At 31.6% G+C, this 20,608-nt stretch overlaps 1 protein-coding gene across 2 annotated transcripts; it reads left to right on the top strand.

Moving 5' to 3' along the window:
- The first annotated feature begins 18,240 nt into the window (after positions 1–18,240).
- Positions 18,241–20,602, top strand: LOC148279903 (uncharacterized). Of its 2 annotated transcripts, XM_088229231.1 has the most exons (2): positions 18,241–18,414; positions 18,728–20,602. In XM_088229231.1, exon 2 carries the CDS (start codon positions 18,895–18,897, stop codon positions 20,410–20,412), a length of 1,518 nt encoding a protein of 505 aa, XP_088085357.1. In that variant the 5' UTR covers positions 18,241–18,414; positions 18,728–18,894; the 3' UTR covers positions 20,413–20,602. The 2 variants fall into 2 exon arrangements, with proteins under 2 accessions (XP_088085357.1, XP_088085356.1); XM_088229230.1 differs by having other exon boundaries at positions 18,241–20,602.
- Positions 20,603–20,608: the final 6 nt, after the last annotated feature.

Below are 20,608 nucleotides of genomic sequence, written 5' to 3' on the forward strand. Positions count from 1 at the left end.
TTTTACTGTAATGTTCGTATTTAAATAGTTTTTATATACACAATAGATATTAATAAATCACATTAACCGGGAGCATAAATTATGTACATCAACCTATTGTTAATATCCCACCTAATTTAGAAAGATCGGACTTGGCAATGTGCAGGTTCGTATGTAACATGAATCAGGCACACTTTTCAATTTATTTTCATCTTTTGGTATAAAGATAACAGGTGAATTCATAAACTAGTTTGGAGTTTCCTATCACACGATCTCTAGTGGATATGGAGTAACAAGGTTCGACAACAGTTTGTCATTGTATTAAGATTTATCTTGTATAAGCCTAGTATTAGATCAGTCGCAATATAAGAATAAAGTTGGAAACTAATATTGTTACCACTTAAAAATGCCTGAAATTACATACCTCTTTCTTCGTGTTGCTGTTTATAAAACTGTTTACATATAATATAATGAATAATTTCTCACTGTGAGGAGTAACAACATCTGTTTAAAATATTTTTGAATATTTTGTGTAGCAGACGATGAGCATTTTTCAAAAAATAGACTTTACATATATAATAAAATAACACTGAAGAGAATAGAAGTTACAAATGTTCTCATGTTTTAAAATTATTCCGACTATATGAATAAATATTTAAATATTGTATTGTACCTATTCCAAAAAATATGTGTTGTATATTGTTTCAAAATTTTAGGTTTGTAAAAACAAATCTGGTTAATTGATGGAATAATGAAATTTGTTAATCATGCCATTAATATTTCGTGTACATTATAATTTTTTGAAATTCGGCATTTTTGTGTAAGAATGAAATGATCTTTAATTTATTAGTATTTACTGAATGTTTATTTACATTATCTTCATCCATATTTAATATTCGTAACTTATGAACTTTAACATTTTTCATATAACAATTTAAATTATAATATCAATTGCAATAAAATAATAGGTTAATAAATTGACTTACATACCAACAGAATAAAATAAAAATATTTATATAGCAAACATTTAAATAATATTTACAAATTTGACATTTATCTAACTAAAAAATAAATAGTATTTATATGCGCGTATACATACTTATTCAATTTAGAACATTATTAAGTTCTATGATTGATTGAATAAACAATAAAGATGGCAGAATCTGAATCAAAAACTTTTATAGAAATTTGCATGCATTAGTTTCTAAGTTTAATAACATTTATTTTAGAATTATAAAGTTTTGTGTCATTTGATGTTAAATGCAACTTAATGTTTTTGCACACAATTTATATAAACCCTAAGATGATCGCATTTAAGATTTTATATTGTTCATTGTTCTATTTCTGACAATTAATATTCAGTATCGTTTATTGAAACATTAAATAATATTTTTATGTAAGAGCATTTACCATAACTTGTTATTTAAAAGCGTCATGACAACATATCTGCCTAACGAATTCTTCGTCACCATGCGTGATTAAGAAAGGAGTGTTGCGATGGTTTGCACGTGTAGAGCGAATAGACAGCGATAAACGACTAAAAAGATTTTCCATGCAAATATCATAAATATACAAAACGATCTGAAAGGCGTGCCATGATTAAATTATTTTTGAAACAAATACTCGAATATGGACATGACAAAAGTACGAATGATCGGCGTGCGTGTATGCCAAGGTGCACAAATGTCGAGAAAGCGAATTTACATGCATATGGAAGATGTACTTACGAGTTAAATTGTCCTGTTAAAACATTGAAAAAACCGCAATCAGTTAGGACCAAGGATTAACATTTTTAATTATCAAATCTTTTTCATTTGCCTTTTTGAAAACCAATTTATGAAAGCATATATATTTTTACAAAACAAATTTCATTTCCATTTTTGAGCAATCTATTGTATCAAACATAGGTACACTTATTTTTTCTTACAATGCCTTAACAATTTTTTATAATACATACATTTTTTTCGCTTCCATATCCCAACTTTCTAGGAAAAACTGTGTTGGGTCTAGACTTATCAATTAAAATAGTTTTATATGATTATTATTTGTCACCATAATTACCTTTATGTTTTGTAATAAGTTGTTTTAAGAGTCCTCCTTACTAACTTACTCGTACTTAGTAACTTGTTTTGAAGGATTATACATCGTACAGGCATCAACATCATCATTCTCTTTCCGCACCTAATTGTGCACAGGGCACTGCATTGGTACACCAATCGCAGCATTTCTTAATCGTTTCTGTGAAATAAAGGTAAGATGATCAGTCTTAGGCTTCAAGTGCCAGTACATGGACTATGAAATATTTTAGTATAAAAACACATTTTTTAGAATAAATATTTCATGTCAACAATGTCGGGAATCGAACGCGAGACCTCTTGCACGGTATGCAAACGAGCTGATCACTACACCACAAGGCCGACAATATAATGAAAACTCAATAAAAAACTAATGAACAGTAAAGGAAAACGCCATGAGAAAGAAATTAATGACAAAACAAAAGTGCCCTTACATAAAAATACTAATTAGAACTTCAGTACGTGCAATTTTTCTAAGGACGGTCGCTTAACAATTCTGATTAGGGATCTGATGACTCCCAAATCGAATCCACGAAATATCGATATAAGTCGTAAATGGACTTTTCGTTTGAAAATTGGAAAGATTGTATGGATGACAGGTTTTTCAGACAGACAGAATTACGTCTTGGCGAATTGAAAATTAAAAATACTTTGTAACGATTACGAAACAAAGTAAAACAGCCAAAGTTTGATCAAATTATTTCGATATGGTAGATTAAAAAAACTAATTATTCATTAAAACTGATAAGTTTAAAAGCCACCAAGTATCGTATTAATTTGTTCCTTATTTATAAATAATTTAACTTTATTGTCCCCTGAAAGACGCTACAGCTGTTCTTAGAAGAATTGTGCTTATTTACCTACATACATAAATAATTAGTCAATATTGCTGTTCATTATGAAATATCTATTCATAAATAAAATAAAGTTCCACTTTGTTTAACACGCTCAGCATGCGAAAAGATTTCAACAAAACATACGATAGTATTCATGTCGTGCTTGGTAATTTAATTACCTAAATTTTATACAATTGAAGACATGAGTGGATGAAGCCGTTACGTCGAAAATTTTCCAAAATTTACTTTTTTTGCATAGATGAAGATTGTATGTATAGCTTATTCACATAAAACCAACTACACTCTAAAAAAATAGTAGGAAACCGATTTTGAGAGCAAGCGAAGGTGTTATTTTGTCTACAATTGTAATGGTTTTTAAAACTTCAACCCCATATATATATTTGCTTTTTATTTTTGTCACATAAAGTTTTCATCCATTCATGTCTTCATTTCATTTTAGTATAAAAAACTCAATAAGGATGTTCAGTGGTTTATTTGTTAATAGACTATCAATCTAAGTAAAAAAATAATATTTTGGTGCATCATAATCATCGCTATGTTTTTTATTTTTGTAATTTTGACTCATGACGTCACTGGTTGTCTTGCTGACTGGTGAGTTGGTTTCCTGAAATCTATTACAACGCTATATTATTGGTTGATTCGGAAGAACTTGTGCCGTAGTTCAAAGTACTTAATTTTTATTCATACATTTTCAAAAATCTTCGCCGCACAAGCTTTAATTTTTACCGCGTGTAAGAAAATATTTTTTACATCCAGTTTCCCGTAGCACTGAATTTTTTTATTATTTATCTATCCACACAAGGCGAAGATTATAGAAGTGATTTTGCGCATATCAAAAAATGAATAAAATGCGTTTTTAAGTTGTAATCCTAATATAAAATTAAACAATTGTAATAAAAAACTGCTTTAAATCTGACGATAGATACTAAAAAGATATGTCAATATTTTGCTTATATATGTTATGTTAGTGAAACTTTGATAAATATTAATTTATATCTACGAGTTACCGTTAAATTTTTATCCTAAAATCAAAACTACTAGGAAACATACACAAAATTGATATAGATATTTCAATAGAAATAAAATATCTTTCGAATTCAATTAAATCCAGGTTATGTCTGTAACAATTTTTACGTACTCAAAACATTGTTGTATTATGTGGCCTTTGTACATATGCACAAATTAGTTCGCGATCTTTTCATCAACAACCATATCAAAAATAGCCCATGTACCAAATCTAGTTGTGGAAATGGAAACTTTAAAAAAATGTTACCAAGCTTATCAAAAGAACTAAACTTAATATTTCTAAAAGGCTTGCTGGATATTGAGTGTTGTTCGTACAATATCTCTTATCCCTCATATAATAAATAGTGACTTCCTTTTAGTTATCCGAGATTTTCGGCTTTTTTACCCCGAAAGAAAGTAAAAGCCATTTTGTTTCATTTCGCAACTTTAAATAGCGTTTTCTAACGCTATTTATATTTCACAATGCCAATGCTAATTGTTTCATTGGTAACCGAAACATTTTCAAATATAAATAATGAATAGAATCGGCAGAATATGTCGATTCTCTGTTTTGTGGTTTGATCCATTATTTCGTATATTTTAACACAGCGAATCTTAAACAAAACTAATTATTCTAATTATATATCTGTTAAAACTACGCGTGCGCCAGCGTATGAAGATTAACCGGTTACGAGATAGACATAACAAAGATACAAAGACAAGAAAATAAAATAATTAAACTAACATACGACTTACCCTATCTGACTTCTACGACTGAACCGTACGAAAAAACACTAGTTTGAAAAAAAAAGAAAAAAAACATTTTCACTTCATTACTAAACTAGAAGGCTCATTGTTCCTTTTAAAAATCTGTCTAATTTGAGATAAGCGATTTTATTGGTGAGTCACGCTTCACTGAAATGTATAAACAGTATAGAAACAACAAATTTGAAAAATCACTTGTATTAATAAAATTGTTTTATCGTAATGTAAAATGTCTACGTACTTTAAAAATACATGAATGTTTTTCTCATTATTACATGGCACATAATTAAGATCCTGGTTTACAAAAGACATTACTGTTCCTTTGAATATGAAAAATAAGTTTATCTCTCAGTTTTTTTTCCTTTCTTTTGATGTATGCCATATAGTGATGACATGCATAGTATTAAATCGACAACAAAAACAACTTTTTTTTGCCGGGTTTTTCTCAGAAACATGTCTAACTGAGATACTGCACTCTTCATACGGAGGGCAGATACATATACTAAACGTCAAAATAATAATGCGTAACCTAGAGAGGAGCCTAAACGTAGGAAAACCATTCTATGACTATTAGGCATTAAGTTATCTACAGTTCGCAGCAAAACAATGGGCCGTACTCAGGTCGAGAATCGCCAAATGGATATTAATTTGCATTGTAATTACTTTTAAATATGTACCAAGGTATTTATCACTGGAGGGTTATTCCGATCTATTTTTCTATAATTCACCTATGTTTATTTTATAAAACAGAAAATACATGTTTATGTTTATTTTTTTATTCATTTGTTCATTTTATTCACAATATATTTATGTTATGTTTATTGAGACATAAATCCCAACTCTATTGAACCAAAGTCCTTTGTTGAGTTTGTTTGTTTGTCCATCACATCTCCGAAATGGCGAGTCGTAGCGGCCTGAAATTTAGACACGTCATTTAAGATGCAATTTTAAGGTTAACGTTGCTATTTTCGATTAAAATTTAAATCGACCTCTACTCGATAAAAACTCAAACTTTATATGAATGCCTTGTGCGGCCCTGACATATTTCCCATAATCAACTGTCATTATCAAGAGTAAACATACTCTTATTCACAAATTTATCCCATTCATTGAGAAAAAATAGAATGTAAAGTAAATATATTGATATATAGAAAGTTTTAAAATAACATAATTCACGTGTCGCTACAATAAATGCCAAAAATCAATGTAAATCATGGGAAAATATTCGGAATCAATTACCAGTGAAAAGTGACTTCTTTGACGCTCCTACCGCTGCAACCAAACAGGCTGCAATTCACCATAGTCGATTTTTATTTATCATAACGTAAATATCCAAGTTATTTACAAACAAAGCCAAGCGCAGCTATAAAAGCATCCGATCAAACCGTTATGTTTATGTTGTCAAATAGAACGAAATGGCCACCAATTGGTTGCTAGCCAACAAACCAACATAGCTTGCGTTCTATGAAACATAGTGATAGGGCTTCTCTCTAGGTTACGCGTTATTACTCTGAGCACTAAACAGACATAATATAAAACAATTGTACCAAATACTAATTTACGTACATTGCTCGATAGCCACATACAATAAAAAGCAAATAAAATAAAAATATTCACACAACAGCTTTTATTTTGATTTTATTTTAATACGTGTAGTATTCATTTGATTATCTATCTACGACTATATAGTGAGTTTATTAACATTAACAAAAGCAATACAAGAATGTAATATTTACACTGTATTTTTTGTTGTCGAAGAACAAAATAGTTAAGGTAATGCAATTATTAATGTTCAACTGTATCGTTCATATACATATATTATATAAGACGCTTTATGTACCCACTGCTCAATAATTCAGAAATATGTTAAATACAATGTCTTCTCCGTGTACCTCTATATTCATCATATTAAATAGTTACACACAACACTAGGCTTATAAAAATACCTACCATCATAATTCTGATATTGTCTCAGCCCTTCATTCAACTAACAAATCAGTAAAAAATAATTTGAATATATTTTTTATACGATGTTCGAGTTGTTTAGAAGTAATTTTACGTCGAATTCACGAACAAACTGAAAACTCTACGTTACGTGTTAAGATTTTGCCTTTGTGAAAATAAATTACTTTAATATCGGTGTTCATCTAAGTAGATATGAAAATCATATTATATTAATTAACAAGTATCTGATATTGAAGCTTCACCTCTAATTTTATAAAGTAGCTTAACTTTTATATAAATGGTATTGTGTTATGATGGAATCGGATAAAATCAACTTTTCATGCCTTGCTGTAAGTTATTTACATAGAGCTATTTAACGGTATTTGTACGTGTGTAAAATAAATATTCATCTGTTCAAGTTCTATTTGACTTTGATTTTCTGGTATTATGTACGTATAAAAATACGCAAACATTAAAAAAATGTACTTCACCAAAAACATATTTTATCCTATACCCGATTAAACACGCCTTATGTGTGAAATGTTTCAGTAGGTACCTAACCGTTTTTAACAGATGGACCATCAGTTGCTCAATCACAATGGCCGCACTGTCGTTAATAATTACCCACGCGATAAAAAAATTTAGGGGTTGAGTGTTGGATAAGGACTTTTAATCGATGTGATAAACATCTGTGATTGAGCACCAGCGCTGCTATTTTAAACGCTCTCGCGCCCTTTTAAAAGAAAACACTTTTATCTCGCGTATTTTGTATTTAAACGCGCAAGATAAAAGCCTTTTCTTTTGGAATCCTTTTTTTGAGTTAGTAGTCTGAAAGTATAGATGGCCACCCAATAAAAACTTTACTTACTCTACATTCATGAATCTTTTCGTATCTGCACACCGATTCCCTAGTTTTTGACGTGAAACCGCACGGAACATTTTTTTATTTATATTTATTTCTATTTTTTTTTTTTGCACCACAACAGGACAGGAGGCCCAATTACAGTGGTGAATTACATCACAGAACACCCAGGCTTAAGAAAAATCACATTATTTTTTTTGTGTTCTCTCCGGGAATCGAACCCGGAACCTTCCGTGTGTGAGTCAAGCATCTTGACCACTACACCACGGAGGCCGCCATATTTAAATTATTCGTAAACTCAACGTCTTTTTACCTTTATCCGCACCTCGCGCATTGCTGCACAAATTGTTACAGTGTATATTTGTAAACAAGCAAGTTTTTTTTTATCAAAAAATAAATTAACATTTTTCAAAGGACTTTTTTGAAAAGAATATACGGAAGTCTAGTAATTTAATAAAGTAACTTATATTTTTCAATGTATAAAGGTTTCTACAAAGATTTGAATACACTTCAAAATATTGTTGAAACATTCTAATACTCAACCAGGTTTATTTTGAAGAGAAAATTTAATAATAGTATTGATTCATGGTTTCCGTAATATTTTATCTCGCGTACTAGCTTGATCTGGAACCACGCCAAATTTGCAAATGCAATAGAAACGTCGCTTTAGCTTTACATAAATTTAAATGAATATCATTTATAAGCGTTCATAAATATTATTAGACCAGGCCACTGAAGTTATACTAGTTAAAAAACAAGATTTTACTCAAGTGTTGTTTTTCAATACTTGATTTCAGAGAATGATAATCTAACACCTTTAACGTCAAACATTAATCTACACCTGATGGTGCAAAGGGGACTGTATTGAAAAAGTACATGCAAGGTATCTCGATCATGCGATACAGGAAGGTAAGATAATCAGTCCTACGTTTCAGGTGTAAATTAAGAGACAGGGAAATATAAAAGTGTAAAAGGACCTTATAAACAAGCACTTGCTGACTGACAATCACAGGAATCGAACCCAGAACCTCAAACATGGTTGGCAAATAAGCCAACCACTACTCAAAGAGACGGACTTTTCTTCACTCGATTTCCCTTTTCAGGATTTTCACCTGAGTAGCCAGCGAGTTGAAAACACTCGTCCAGTACTCTGGTTCTATTTTACACAGAGAACTGTATTTTTCATCCACCCGGACACTGAGTAAATAAACATCAAATACCTAGTAATTAATTATTTTTACATGGTTGAGGGAAAAAATATTTTAAAATGTTATTTTTCCTCGATATACATATTGCATAGTCCCTAGACTGGAACCTGAGGCGTAAGACTTGATTTTGCGTTCAAGTAACAAAAAACAAGGAGGGCTGAGATTGGTGTTACGTTACTGCTGCGATTAAATTCCCTACGCACCGTTAGGTACTATGAAATATTGCTGTATAAAAACAAATATTTAAACTAGAAATCGAACCGAAGACCTTCTGATCGTAAGCAAACGATTACGAGGCGGATACGCATAAAGCGACCTGTACTTGTGATCCTTCACTTGTTGATATTTAAACATAGGCAAAACGGAAACTCTTACACCGTTTGTCGAATGATAACTTGAACCATTCAATGACAGGCTATTGACTGTAAATGCCGAGATTTCCTTATTCTTCGTCTACGTAGAAACGTCTGTCTATCTAGATAAATAATTCATTAATTTCTGTCTAATCAACGACTATCTGAATTTAGAAATGTTTTCGAAACTCTCGTGTCTTCTATATTTCAACATTTAACGCTCATAAGACTAACCTTGTAATTTAACTTAAATTTGTAATAAAATTATATAATGGATTAGGTTTACCTCGTCTTTTTTCCTATTCTTTTTCATGTGTCATGTCAGGTCTCCCTGACGCTAACCACTATTTGGGAGAAAGATTTCATTTTCTGAGCAGTGCAAAATACCTCCTCAACAGTTCTAATCCTAGTCCATGTTTCTAAGATTTCATATTTTAAGTTTTGTTTAATAATGCGGTTTCACTCGAGTACGAGTGATTATAAACATTTCAAGTTAAATCATTTTTATATAGAATTAAATGAAGATTCAATTTTGAAATATTCTTAATACACCCACCTCTTTTCTGGTTTCTTCCGTGTTTTATTTTTAAAAAACTACTCACTTTTCCCCCTGCATTGGGGCATAAAGAATTAAATTGTTATATTTTTATATCAGTCATATACCTCACTTCTGATAAATAATTATACTAATACAGCCAGCGGCAAAAGTTTTTATGGAATAAATATTTTATTTTAACCGATTCGAGAAAGGAAAACGCGGAAGAAACACAGTAGGTGACTGGTTGTGTCGAAGCTAGTGATTAATTAAAAATCATGCTATCAAAATCAAAAAGTCATTTGATAGAATTTATGTTTAATTGAAATAAGACAACTTAATATTATTCAAACAAACATTGTCTGAAAACCGGTCAGAACTGAATAAATTTTGAATCGGAAAATTTTGTCCTGTATTACACAAATTGGTTGGAATCATGCGAGCATGTGAATGTTACATTTAAAACATTTTTTAGCCATAAGAATACTATGTAAAAATCAGAAAAGGGCCATGACACATTTTTCTAAAAAAATAATACTTTGAATACGTTGACTGATTCTGTTCTTAGTATTTTTTGGCCTTTTCATCTCCCAACTGGGGTGTTCTAGCCAATTATATTATTAAAAATTTGCGCACACGTATGAGGATGCCCAGTGCATTGGGCAAGACGGGTATTTATTTCGTATAGCTTATTGCGCAATGCGCATGTCCACATATTAATATCATTTCAAAACATCAAAATTAAACGTGTTCCTACACAAAACATAAATATGCTAAATTAAAGCAGAATACATTTGAAAAGTACACAACTAAAACGGGCTCATGGCGTTTTTACGATTAGTAAGATATTTATGCATTTTTTTCTTCTCAACCAGTTCAATTAATTGCAATTTTAAAAACAAAATGTGTAATAAGCTCGTCAATTGTAGAATATATGTTTTTTTTGTTTTTCAAAATCATTTACTTAATAGTCTTAAAATTAAAAAAACATTTTTCCGTTAGCCATAATTTGAGCATACGTCTCACTCCTGTGTTTGACTCACTAGTCCTCATATTGCTTAGTAAGCTGGTACATATATTTTAGGTACACTGTATTGCAGTGTTCTTTTGCCAAAATTATTACAATATCTAGGAACAGCTAGCCCTTCCATTCTAGTAAATCTCGTGTTGTAATCATGTACCAATTTGTGTTTATACTCGGAGTACGACGCACGCTGACAAATTAAATCGTACCAAAGTAGAGCCCTAACTAATAATTTATTTACAGATTTATACATTAACGATATTGAAATGTCGTGTTTCTGACGGTAAACATCTTTATGAGTTCACAACTGGCTAAAAATCAGTTAAAATGCGACGATTGCTGTAACGAGCTCGTTTTTGTTAGTTTAAGAGAGAAGTTTATTTAAATATACATAAAATAGATGTTTTGATTCCTTTTCTTTTGCTATTGTGTGTAAAACATAAACTTCATTAATAAACAACGTACTATGTTCAATACATGAACCCAGTGCCCCACAAACAAAGTTTTAATTGAATGTAGTTATGCAGAAAGTAGCCAGTCATAGAAAAGTGAAACTGAAATGACATTTGAAGTACATTTGTGAAAATAGTAAATAATCAAATCTACACAACAGTTGCAATGACTTTAACAAATGATAAACATTTTTTTTTTCATATTATAAACGAGTATCTTATTACGTATTTACCAGTTTTAATATTTTTGCAAGAACCTACCGTAAGATTTTTCTAGTGCTCTGGGTGTTTTCTGCAAATTGGGAAACGCCGTTTTTGTGATCGGCACTATTTTCAAAATGTGATTATTACAGTTTTTTCATAAAAAAGCGGCCTAGCTGTTTTGGCAGAACTTAAAACACCAATATCTCGGTTTTTCAAATTTGTGGACTGGCTGCTTTCTACATAACTACGTTCAATTCTTTCCTGTAAAATTCGCTGTTTCGCAATGAGCCGTTCTTGACGTGAACCATCAATTTCGAATACACTAGTGCAGTGATGGTAACCTTTTGAGCTCGGCATGTTAAAATTTTGAAAAAATCTGGTTTGAACCGGGTGCCGTTTTACATCTAGAAATATTTATGATTTTTGCAGCCTAAGTAAATAAAAAAGTTTGATTTAAAATAAAGTTTATTATAAACCAAAAACCAAATAATTATTTTCATAAATGAAATTTTCATTGCAAAAAATATATTTGTTAAATCTTTGATTAAAGGTTGAAATTTTGTACATTAAAAACTTTTTAATTTTTTTGTATTTATTTTTATTTAAAAAAGTAAACACGAACAAAAAATATAAAAGGAAAACAATGAAACCCACTAAACCGCGAAACCAGGTTGTCAGCAGGTTTTTTTATTTTTCCTTTACAAAGAAAAACATTCGAGTAATTATATACATTTAAAAAGTAATATAAACTTTATTAAGAACTAAAAGCATACGTATTTTTTACACAAAATTTATTTACAAAAATTTAAATAGATGACTGTTAACATAAAATAATAATCAATAAAAAGCTTTGTTACATATTAGCCATTTAATTACTTTTTTCTTTTAAGTTTTGTCAGCATTTTCTTCTTCGATCTGCTTAGGAATCTTAAGCAAGCGTTACAAACTTCAGCAGTGAGTTGATTTTTTATATTTGTTTTAGTACTCAGCGCAGTGAAAAAGCCATCGCTAGATTTTTCAGACTGCCAAAATTGTTTGGTAATCAGTTCCGAGCATTCAACATGTTTTTTTTAACGCGCGTGTCATAGGTTACTCATTACTGAACTAGTGTATGGCACTGTGATTCGATCGAAATGTGTTATACTCTAGCTAGAAGATTTAATTCTCAGAATTTTAACAGATTTTAGACAAATTTATTGGCTAGTTTCCCGTGTAATACTTGTAAGTCCGTTATGTTTATATTTCGCCAACAGACATTTGGAAATCTTCTAAGGGTGCATACTTTTTAAAATAATACAAATTTAGGAAGGCGGAGCTCAGTTTTTTATTTGTTATAAATCTGCAAGGAAATTAAAAACTCTCTTAGTTTCATTAAACGATTTTTCTCGAATGAAACTCAAAGCTTATTTTATCCTAAACTGAAAGCATATCATATAATTAAATAACATGTGTAATTATTTTGTAATTTCAACAAATATTAATTCCCTTAAATACGTTTTTCTAATAAGTTACAATACCCTTTCAGCCTGGGTGTTCATTTAAATATTCACGAATAAATTTTTTTTTTTTTCTCGAATCTACCAAAACTCAAAAATTAATTTACAATAGCTTATTTTTTTATTTTCTGGAACCCCTAAGTACTTTTTTTTTGGTACTTTTCGGTAATAAGCATTACACAGAAAGGTTCGTTTTTTACTTTGACAGCAGCTCAGGAAGGTTTGTTTGTTTTGGAGCGAATTCCTGTCGTCTTAAAAAAATATATTTATGGCAAGTTTTAAACATATTTCAGTAAAATTAAATAAATCCCATTAAACAAATTTGAATTGTAAGGTTTACACAGTTTAAATCAAATATGTCGGTTAAATAATTTCTAAAGTATAAAAGATAAAAAAGCAAAAATAGGAAAAATTTACAAACAATTCATTTATTACACTTTATAATACAACATATTTTTTATATCCATGGGAATTAGTTCAGGTTTGAGAGAATTAAATAAATTGATGAATCAGTAAAATAAGTATTTGATTTATTAATATTGAAAGAAGAAGAAGAAGAAAAAAACCTTTATTTTCACCACCGTTCAGATGCACAGTAAGTTTTTCCGGGTATTATGTCTTTTATCGTTCGTACTTATTGTGGACTTTTAAGGGCGCAGCTGCACCCTTAATAACGACAACTGACCCTCAAAAATCCTAGACACATATGGTAACATAAAAAAAAACTACACTTATATCAATCCCGATGATGATGGCTACTAAAATGCGATCTGAGGCGTCTGAAGTGTGCGCATTCGCATTATTTTCTGGCACACGGCATAATAACCTAGAAAAAGTTGATCTACAAATATATTGCTTCAAATATTAATTACACCAGAACCTCTTTTTACACGGTTTCAAAATAGCACTTTAGAAAAATTAAATTTAATTAAAATTTTGACTTAAACTGAACACGCGTTTAATTTTAATTAAATTTAATTTAAGAATTGACAACGCGTAACACCAATTGAATATTCATAATTGGAATACCTAAAACCGCTCTTTTACTTCCTTGGCATACGAGTATAATATATGAGGGTACTAGAAACAAACTTGGAAATCTCCACCAAAAACTGAAAATTTGTTATTGACGCCAAAATAAACTATCCCTACCTACCTAAATAATAGCGTAATTCAAACCGTCTCTAAATCGTGCAAAAACCGATTTCAATTGTACTACTTGACACCACAAACTTAGCATTCTCCATTGAGTTGGTGAAGCATAATCAGAAATCTCACAACTCTTTTATCAGAGTTTTTCGCAAATATTTCAGTAACTCCACGCCTTCGGTGGAGATTTCTTAGTTGGCTTTTGATACCCTCATATATGTGATATTAATAGTAGGTAATCTTTTTTAGGATTTTTTAAGTATTTTTATGTCATGTTGTATCACTTTTTTTTAAATAAGGTAAAATGAATAGTAAAAAAAACAATTTAAAAAAATCCTGAATTGATTTTTATACAAGAAAACCTAAACACCCGAGTGGAACGCATCCCCCATGTAAAAAAGAGGTTAATTAATATTAGCCTTTTTTTCCTTCAACTGTTACTTTATAATAAATTCAAATTATGTGTCCTTTATATTTTAATAAATTTCAGTCGACGACACAATTATTGTACGTATGAGTTCATAGTTATTTATTTTTAGTAAAAAAATAATGTTTTACATCTCTCGAACATTTGATACTATTTATAATTGTAATGCTTTCGTTTAAATAAGTGCATTAGTATTACATATGTATTTTTAAATCACTGTTTTATAATGCAAACGTTAGGCAAGTATTTACTATGAAATATATTAAAAAATTCATTCATATGTATCGAAATCATTGAACATTATACTGTAAAGCGCTAAAAATATAAATACATGCTCACAATTTGTTTTATTTGAAATCCACTTTTTGTAATCGTAAATAAAACGCTTTTATACGTCATAACAACATCATCATACCTGTCCGCACCCGATGAAGGTAAGGTAATCAGAGTGACACAGTGAAAATATGACAAAAAACTGAGTAATAATAAATATTCACTGTCCCCGTTGTGATATATTTTGAAAAAAATATTTTTGTTATAAAATTGGTATTCTGAACGGAATTGTGCGCGAAGAAATCGCTCTTTTTCTGTGTATTTGTAAGTAAATACGCGTTAAAATGCGTTTTCTATGCACGCTTTTGAGTTCAGAATATCACTCTTGGTATGGATGAGCGTAGGTACTTAATAAGCGTATGTGTGTAGTTTTATGTTAAAAATATTTTTACATACATTCTGAATATAGGGGAGACCAGGAGTGAAAGTAACACTGGGTGAATGTAATAAATGAAGTTAAGAAGAAATTACTTTGCTTGTACCAACATTTTTGCTGTCTTTATGCGTCTATTCTACTACTCTCTCACATTTGCAATGCCCGCGGCTCTGTGTTGGACAATTGTACGTAAATCGTATAAGTGTCGTTAAAATCCAACAAAATCAAGTTTTTGAATATTTTTCAATGCTTTATATTTCTTTATAAATAGCAGTTATTTTTAATATTTTTTATTAATGTTTCAGTATAAATCAGTCCGTTTCTGTTTATCTGTTTATGTTTTATATCACAAAAAATCTAATTATTTTTTAGAGACTTGACTGTCTGATTTTTGGAAAATCAATGATGAGTTTGTTTCTTATTTGGGTGATACCGTATGTGTTGGATTTGTTCCGACGTTTCGGCTACCATTGCAGGAGCCATCTTTAGCGTAAACTAAGTGTTTTGTAGAAAAAAGTGTGTGTCTAAGTACTCGTAATTTGTACCGTGTCACAGTTGGCAGTAGGCAGTCGGCAATTGGCAATCGGCAGTACCCTGAATATGGCTCCTGCAATGGTAGCCGAAACGTCGGAACAAATCCAACACACACGGTATCACCCAAAAAAAAACATATTGATAACAATGACCGTGAAAACCTTCGCACCTATTTAATAATGAGTTTGCTAGTAACTTCTCGCATCAGGTTAAAATTGTTATTTTTGTTATTTTAATCACAATTCTTAGGGGTAGAGAGAGATGATAGAAATCCATAGCAAAATAATGGAATGCCTAATATACAAAGAGGAAAACTGATAAAGGCCTGTCAACGCCCGAGATGCATCTGCTTCTGAGATTGCCCGACTCTTGCAGTTGATACTCTTTCATTTCCATCAAACTCGACTGCTGAATTGCCTGTTGTGATCACAACAACAGCTTATCCTAAAATGCAATCCACATGTACGGATGTTGCTTATCCACCGAATATGATTTGTATCTCATCTGTGCCATCTCCTTCATCACGGCTCTTAGTTAACATCATTTATCGATTTAGCAGTACATATACTTCTTATATTACTTTACAAAGTTTATTGTACCTATTAAGGGAGATATGAACAGGAACTTGAACATTGTTACTTACATCCCTGGTCTCCACTATGAATACTCTAAGCAATCTAATATAACGGTAACCTTATCGTACGGATAAATATATTTTTTAAATTTTCATACAGTCATCGTTATTCCCTTTTTCGCATCCAGTTGTGCACAGGGCAATGCATTGGTAAACCGAACGCAGCGTATTTTGATCATGTTTTACATGAGAGAAAGGTGATAAGTCCTACGCTTCAGGTGCCAGTCTAGGAACAATGAAATGTTTCAGTTCAAATAACTTCTTAAATCAATATTTTATTTCCACCTAGCCCGGAATCGAACCCGGGACCCGGGAGAATGGTAAGCGCACGCGTCAGCGACTAAAAAACGAAGCGACATTCTCTCCACTCAATGGTCCTTATTCAAAATTTTTACCTGAGCCATCCAGTTGAAAACACTCGTCACAGAACTGTATTCTTCATCTCTTTACGCAGAGACTATTTATGCCCATTGCAGATGAAGTAAACCAAACGTGTTTGAGGTGAAGTAAATCTATTGCTTATGTTACTTTTCTGTAATAAGTATAATCCAAAAACCCTTTATTTCTGGTTCTTTATCCACAAAACATTCATCAAAACAATTAAATAAAACAAATACGTGAAAAACTTTGAATACGATCATTTTGTAAGTTGGTTTTTCACTTACAATGGTCTCGATTTACCATAAATCGTTAAAAATACCGTTTTTATTATTTTAAAAAGTCTGAAAAATGAATTTTTTATTTATGTGGAACAAGGAATTAACCGATAAGATATGTGTTTTTTTTAATGAGTTATGAAATATAAATACTCAGAATAGCTAAAATGATGAGTGTTACACAGTTTAATATACACAGTGAGTTAAGTGATCTCAAATCCTGCCATTGCCCTGTAAATAGTGCCTAGATTGTAACATTCCCATTTTAAAAGGATTCTCTTTCTTTGTTGAAATATGTACCGATCTTGGTAAGCTACTTAAGTGTATAACTCCAGTATTTGTCTAGAAATATTTTATCATACTTAAAATAGTGTTGTTTAACTAACTTCACATTGAAGTTCCGTGTTCGATTCCCGATGAGAACACAAAAATTGAAATGTGATTTTTCTCAAGCCTTGGCTTACCCGCCTTCTGGCCTGTCTTGGTGCAAAAAAATGCAGGTATCAACACTTTCATAGAACTTAATAAGGATAAAATTCTTTTTAAATCCTGGTAAAAAATTATGTACGTTGTATAAAAAAATTTAAAAAATATATTAATACATCGAAGTAATTGAATATTTAAATTGTATTTTTAAATGAACTGGTAAAAAAAGTGAAAAAATAAACTTTTATAAATATAATCAATATAAAAGTGTAATTATAAATGAAACATCATTGGATTTTTAAGGCAAAAACAATATAATATTACATTTAAAAAATAAATAGCTAAATATATCAACAACGCAATTCGTTGCCAAGTCTCTGCAGTCTCTGAACTTGGGAATTAATAAAATATTTTCAGGTATTTGAAAGAATTAAAAACACTTTGCTGTGCATCTAAATAATTTATGAATTTTTGCTAAATCATTATATTTACAAAATGTACCTTATGGTGTAGGTCCCAAACTATTTTATTTGTCTTGAAGATGGGTAGCTCAAGTTAGAACTCAATCAGCACCACACAAAACAGAAATAAATAAGATAAAATAGATTATTTTTCAATAAAAATACGCACGCGACGCTCCATCTTCTTAGCTGATATTGGTTCTAAATAGTGGGTATTTTTTGTAATAAAGGTTTTATTTTCAAACATTTATTTAAGATGTTACATAAAACGGACGAATTCAAACATAGAATTCATTTATACATCAATCATAATCAATTGCATCAAGCGCGTATAAAACGTATCAACAGTTTGAAACGTTTTATTATTATTATGGTAGTTTGTTGTATCAATAGAGTTTTTTCAGCAAGTCGTAGAGAGTTCCAAAAGTTCCCGTGACGCTGTGCGGACCAAAATATCTGCGAAAGCTGGGCGATATATTTAGATCAGTGCCAGTACAAGCTCTATCGGTGGCGGCCTACACTGGGGGGCCGATCCGCTGTGTAATCCGTATTTCTTATATTTCTGTACATTTTGTGCCCACTTGAGATCGCAAAAAATGGTCCAACATCTCGTGAGCCATGGTACGTAATGGACCGAGGATCAGTCCAATCATAACAAGGTAAAGAGATGCATTCCCGTTGACCTATCCCTCGCTGTGCTTCCATGTTTTCGTTCAATGTGTTTCTTTTTCGGAATCTTTTGTCGTGAATTGGTGACCTAAATTTAAAGTTTATTCAGAATCTCGCGTAAACAATTACTACAGAAATAAAAATGATTGTTATTTCTTTAAGTCGAAATAATATTTTCAAAATTAAATTAAAACTTCATGATCAGTATTCCATAAAGTAAAATGAATGTTGTTGTTTATGTGTTGTTTTCCTTTTCTGAAAAAAGTATTTAACGGCTTTTAAAAATGCAATCATCTTTGCCAGAAAATCCTCGTGAACCATCAGTGCCTCCAGTGCCGATAAAAACTTATCAGTGGGAAGACGTTAAACGGTCCCGACAACAAGGAGGCTACCCTTGGACTCACTTGGACAAGGAGCCTCTGCAAGGGGAGGATATCACGGCGGAGACAGTGCTGCGAGATAGCACACCGATGCGACGATCTACTTCTAGAGAAACTTCCAGAGCAACCTCTCGAGAACCTTCCAGAGCAACCTCTCGAGAACCTTCCAGAGAACCTTCCAGAGAACCTTCTGGAGAAAGAGGTTCTTCTCCAGCAATGTCTACCCCCACCGAAGATCAGCCAGTTCGAATCCTTATGCTAGATGCATCTCCTGGGAGCAGCCGAAAGATGGGAGACGGGGAAGATGAGGTTGCTCACGTTCCCAACTTCTCTAAAGAAATTTCACTAGATTCCGAAGAAGACATTCTAGATAAAACTAATGCCAGCACTTCATATGTACAAGAACCTAAAATAACAGTATCTCCAAAAGGTATACTGAAACGAAAACATCCCGATAAGCCAAAACCTCCAGCTGAAGATTCTCCTAGAAATTCTAAATGTTGCCATCCTTTTGTGGAGAAAATTAAGCACATTGCCGATAAAACAATACATAAAACAGACAAATCAGTTACGAAGAAAGAATCAAATCATAAAAAAAAGAGCTTGAATGATAAACAAGAAATTATTTCGCTCGATTGTTCTCCGGGGTTAGAAAGGCGGGAGAAATTAAAACTTTGTGAACAAGGCCTACAAGAGTCTCAAGATGAAATGACGATATCTTTGGTTATGCAGAACGAAGAACATAATGAATTACCTAAAGAAAATAATATAGAACATTCAGTGCCATATAACGGTAAAAGTGCCGCTTTACCAAAACTACCTAAAGAAAACTCATTCATTAAATATGATATACCAACTGATAATTCATTTGAAATAACTGAAATGGATGTTTCTCCATCAAGTAGGAGAAGGAAAGAACATATATATGAAGATATCAAAGATAAATCAGCAGACAATATTGATTCTGAAAAAGGAGTGACTGACAATAAGTACTTGAATGACGAACCAAAACAAGAAACCACTGCAATGGATATGGAAACAAATTCGGGAGATTCTAAAGATCCGAGTCTCTTTATTGATGAACCGATGGAAGATGATGAATCAACTTCAGACAGCATAAACAAAATAAAAGCAATGTATGACATAAGTATGACTCCAGATAAACTTGTAAGAGATATTCATAATGAGGCAATAGTATTAGAAGAAGTTGAGGGAGCAATCGAAACCTCCAATGTTGAAGCATTAAACCCTCAAGTAGAGCCGAAAAATATATCTCCAAACATAACCATTACCGATGTTACGGATGAAGTTTTGAGTAATCAACTTTTGAACGCGGAAGAGCAAGACAAAACCGTCGAAGAAAATGCGAGCGCTTTGGATAGACGAGTCCATTTTGATTCTCACGTAGAACCTTCTCCTGACGATGGAAAAGATAATTTATGGTCAAAAACGAGGTCAGTTCTTTATATCAATTTAAATTTGTGTTTGATTAACAATAATTTTGTCAAATTGACTAAAATAATTTTAGTACGTGACTTTGTATATATTTATGTTATAATATTTTTGCGAGATATGCGTTTTTATTTTGTGCGCCCATTACTCGCTTAAATATAAATATTAGTAAATTACAAAGCGGTGCGGTGCGGCAGTGGCGCGAAAGATTATCTAGCGCTAAGAGCCCAATAATACCGCTGCCTTCAGCCGGAATTAGAACTGTCGCGCTAGAGGGGAGAGGGGCTAGTGTCACCGCACTTGTCGCGGTGCAGGCGGCCAGGCGCCATGAGCACCCTGCGGCGCTGGACCT

This window comes from Micrasema longulum, unplaced genomic scaffold (genome assembly GCF_059751315.1).
Source record: "Micrasema longulum isolate JH-2025_06_02 unplaced genomic scaffold, ASM5975131v1 h1tg000647l, whole genome shotgun sequence".
NCBI classification, from domain to species: domain Eukaryota; kingdom Metazoa; phylum Arthropoda; class Insecta; order Trichoptera; family Brachycentridae; genus Micrasema; species Micrasema longulum.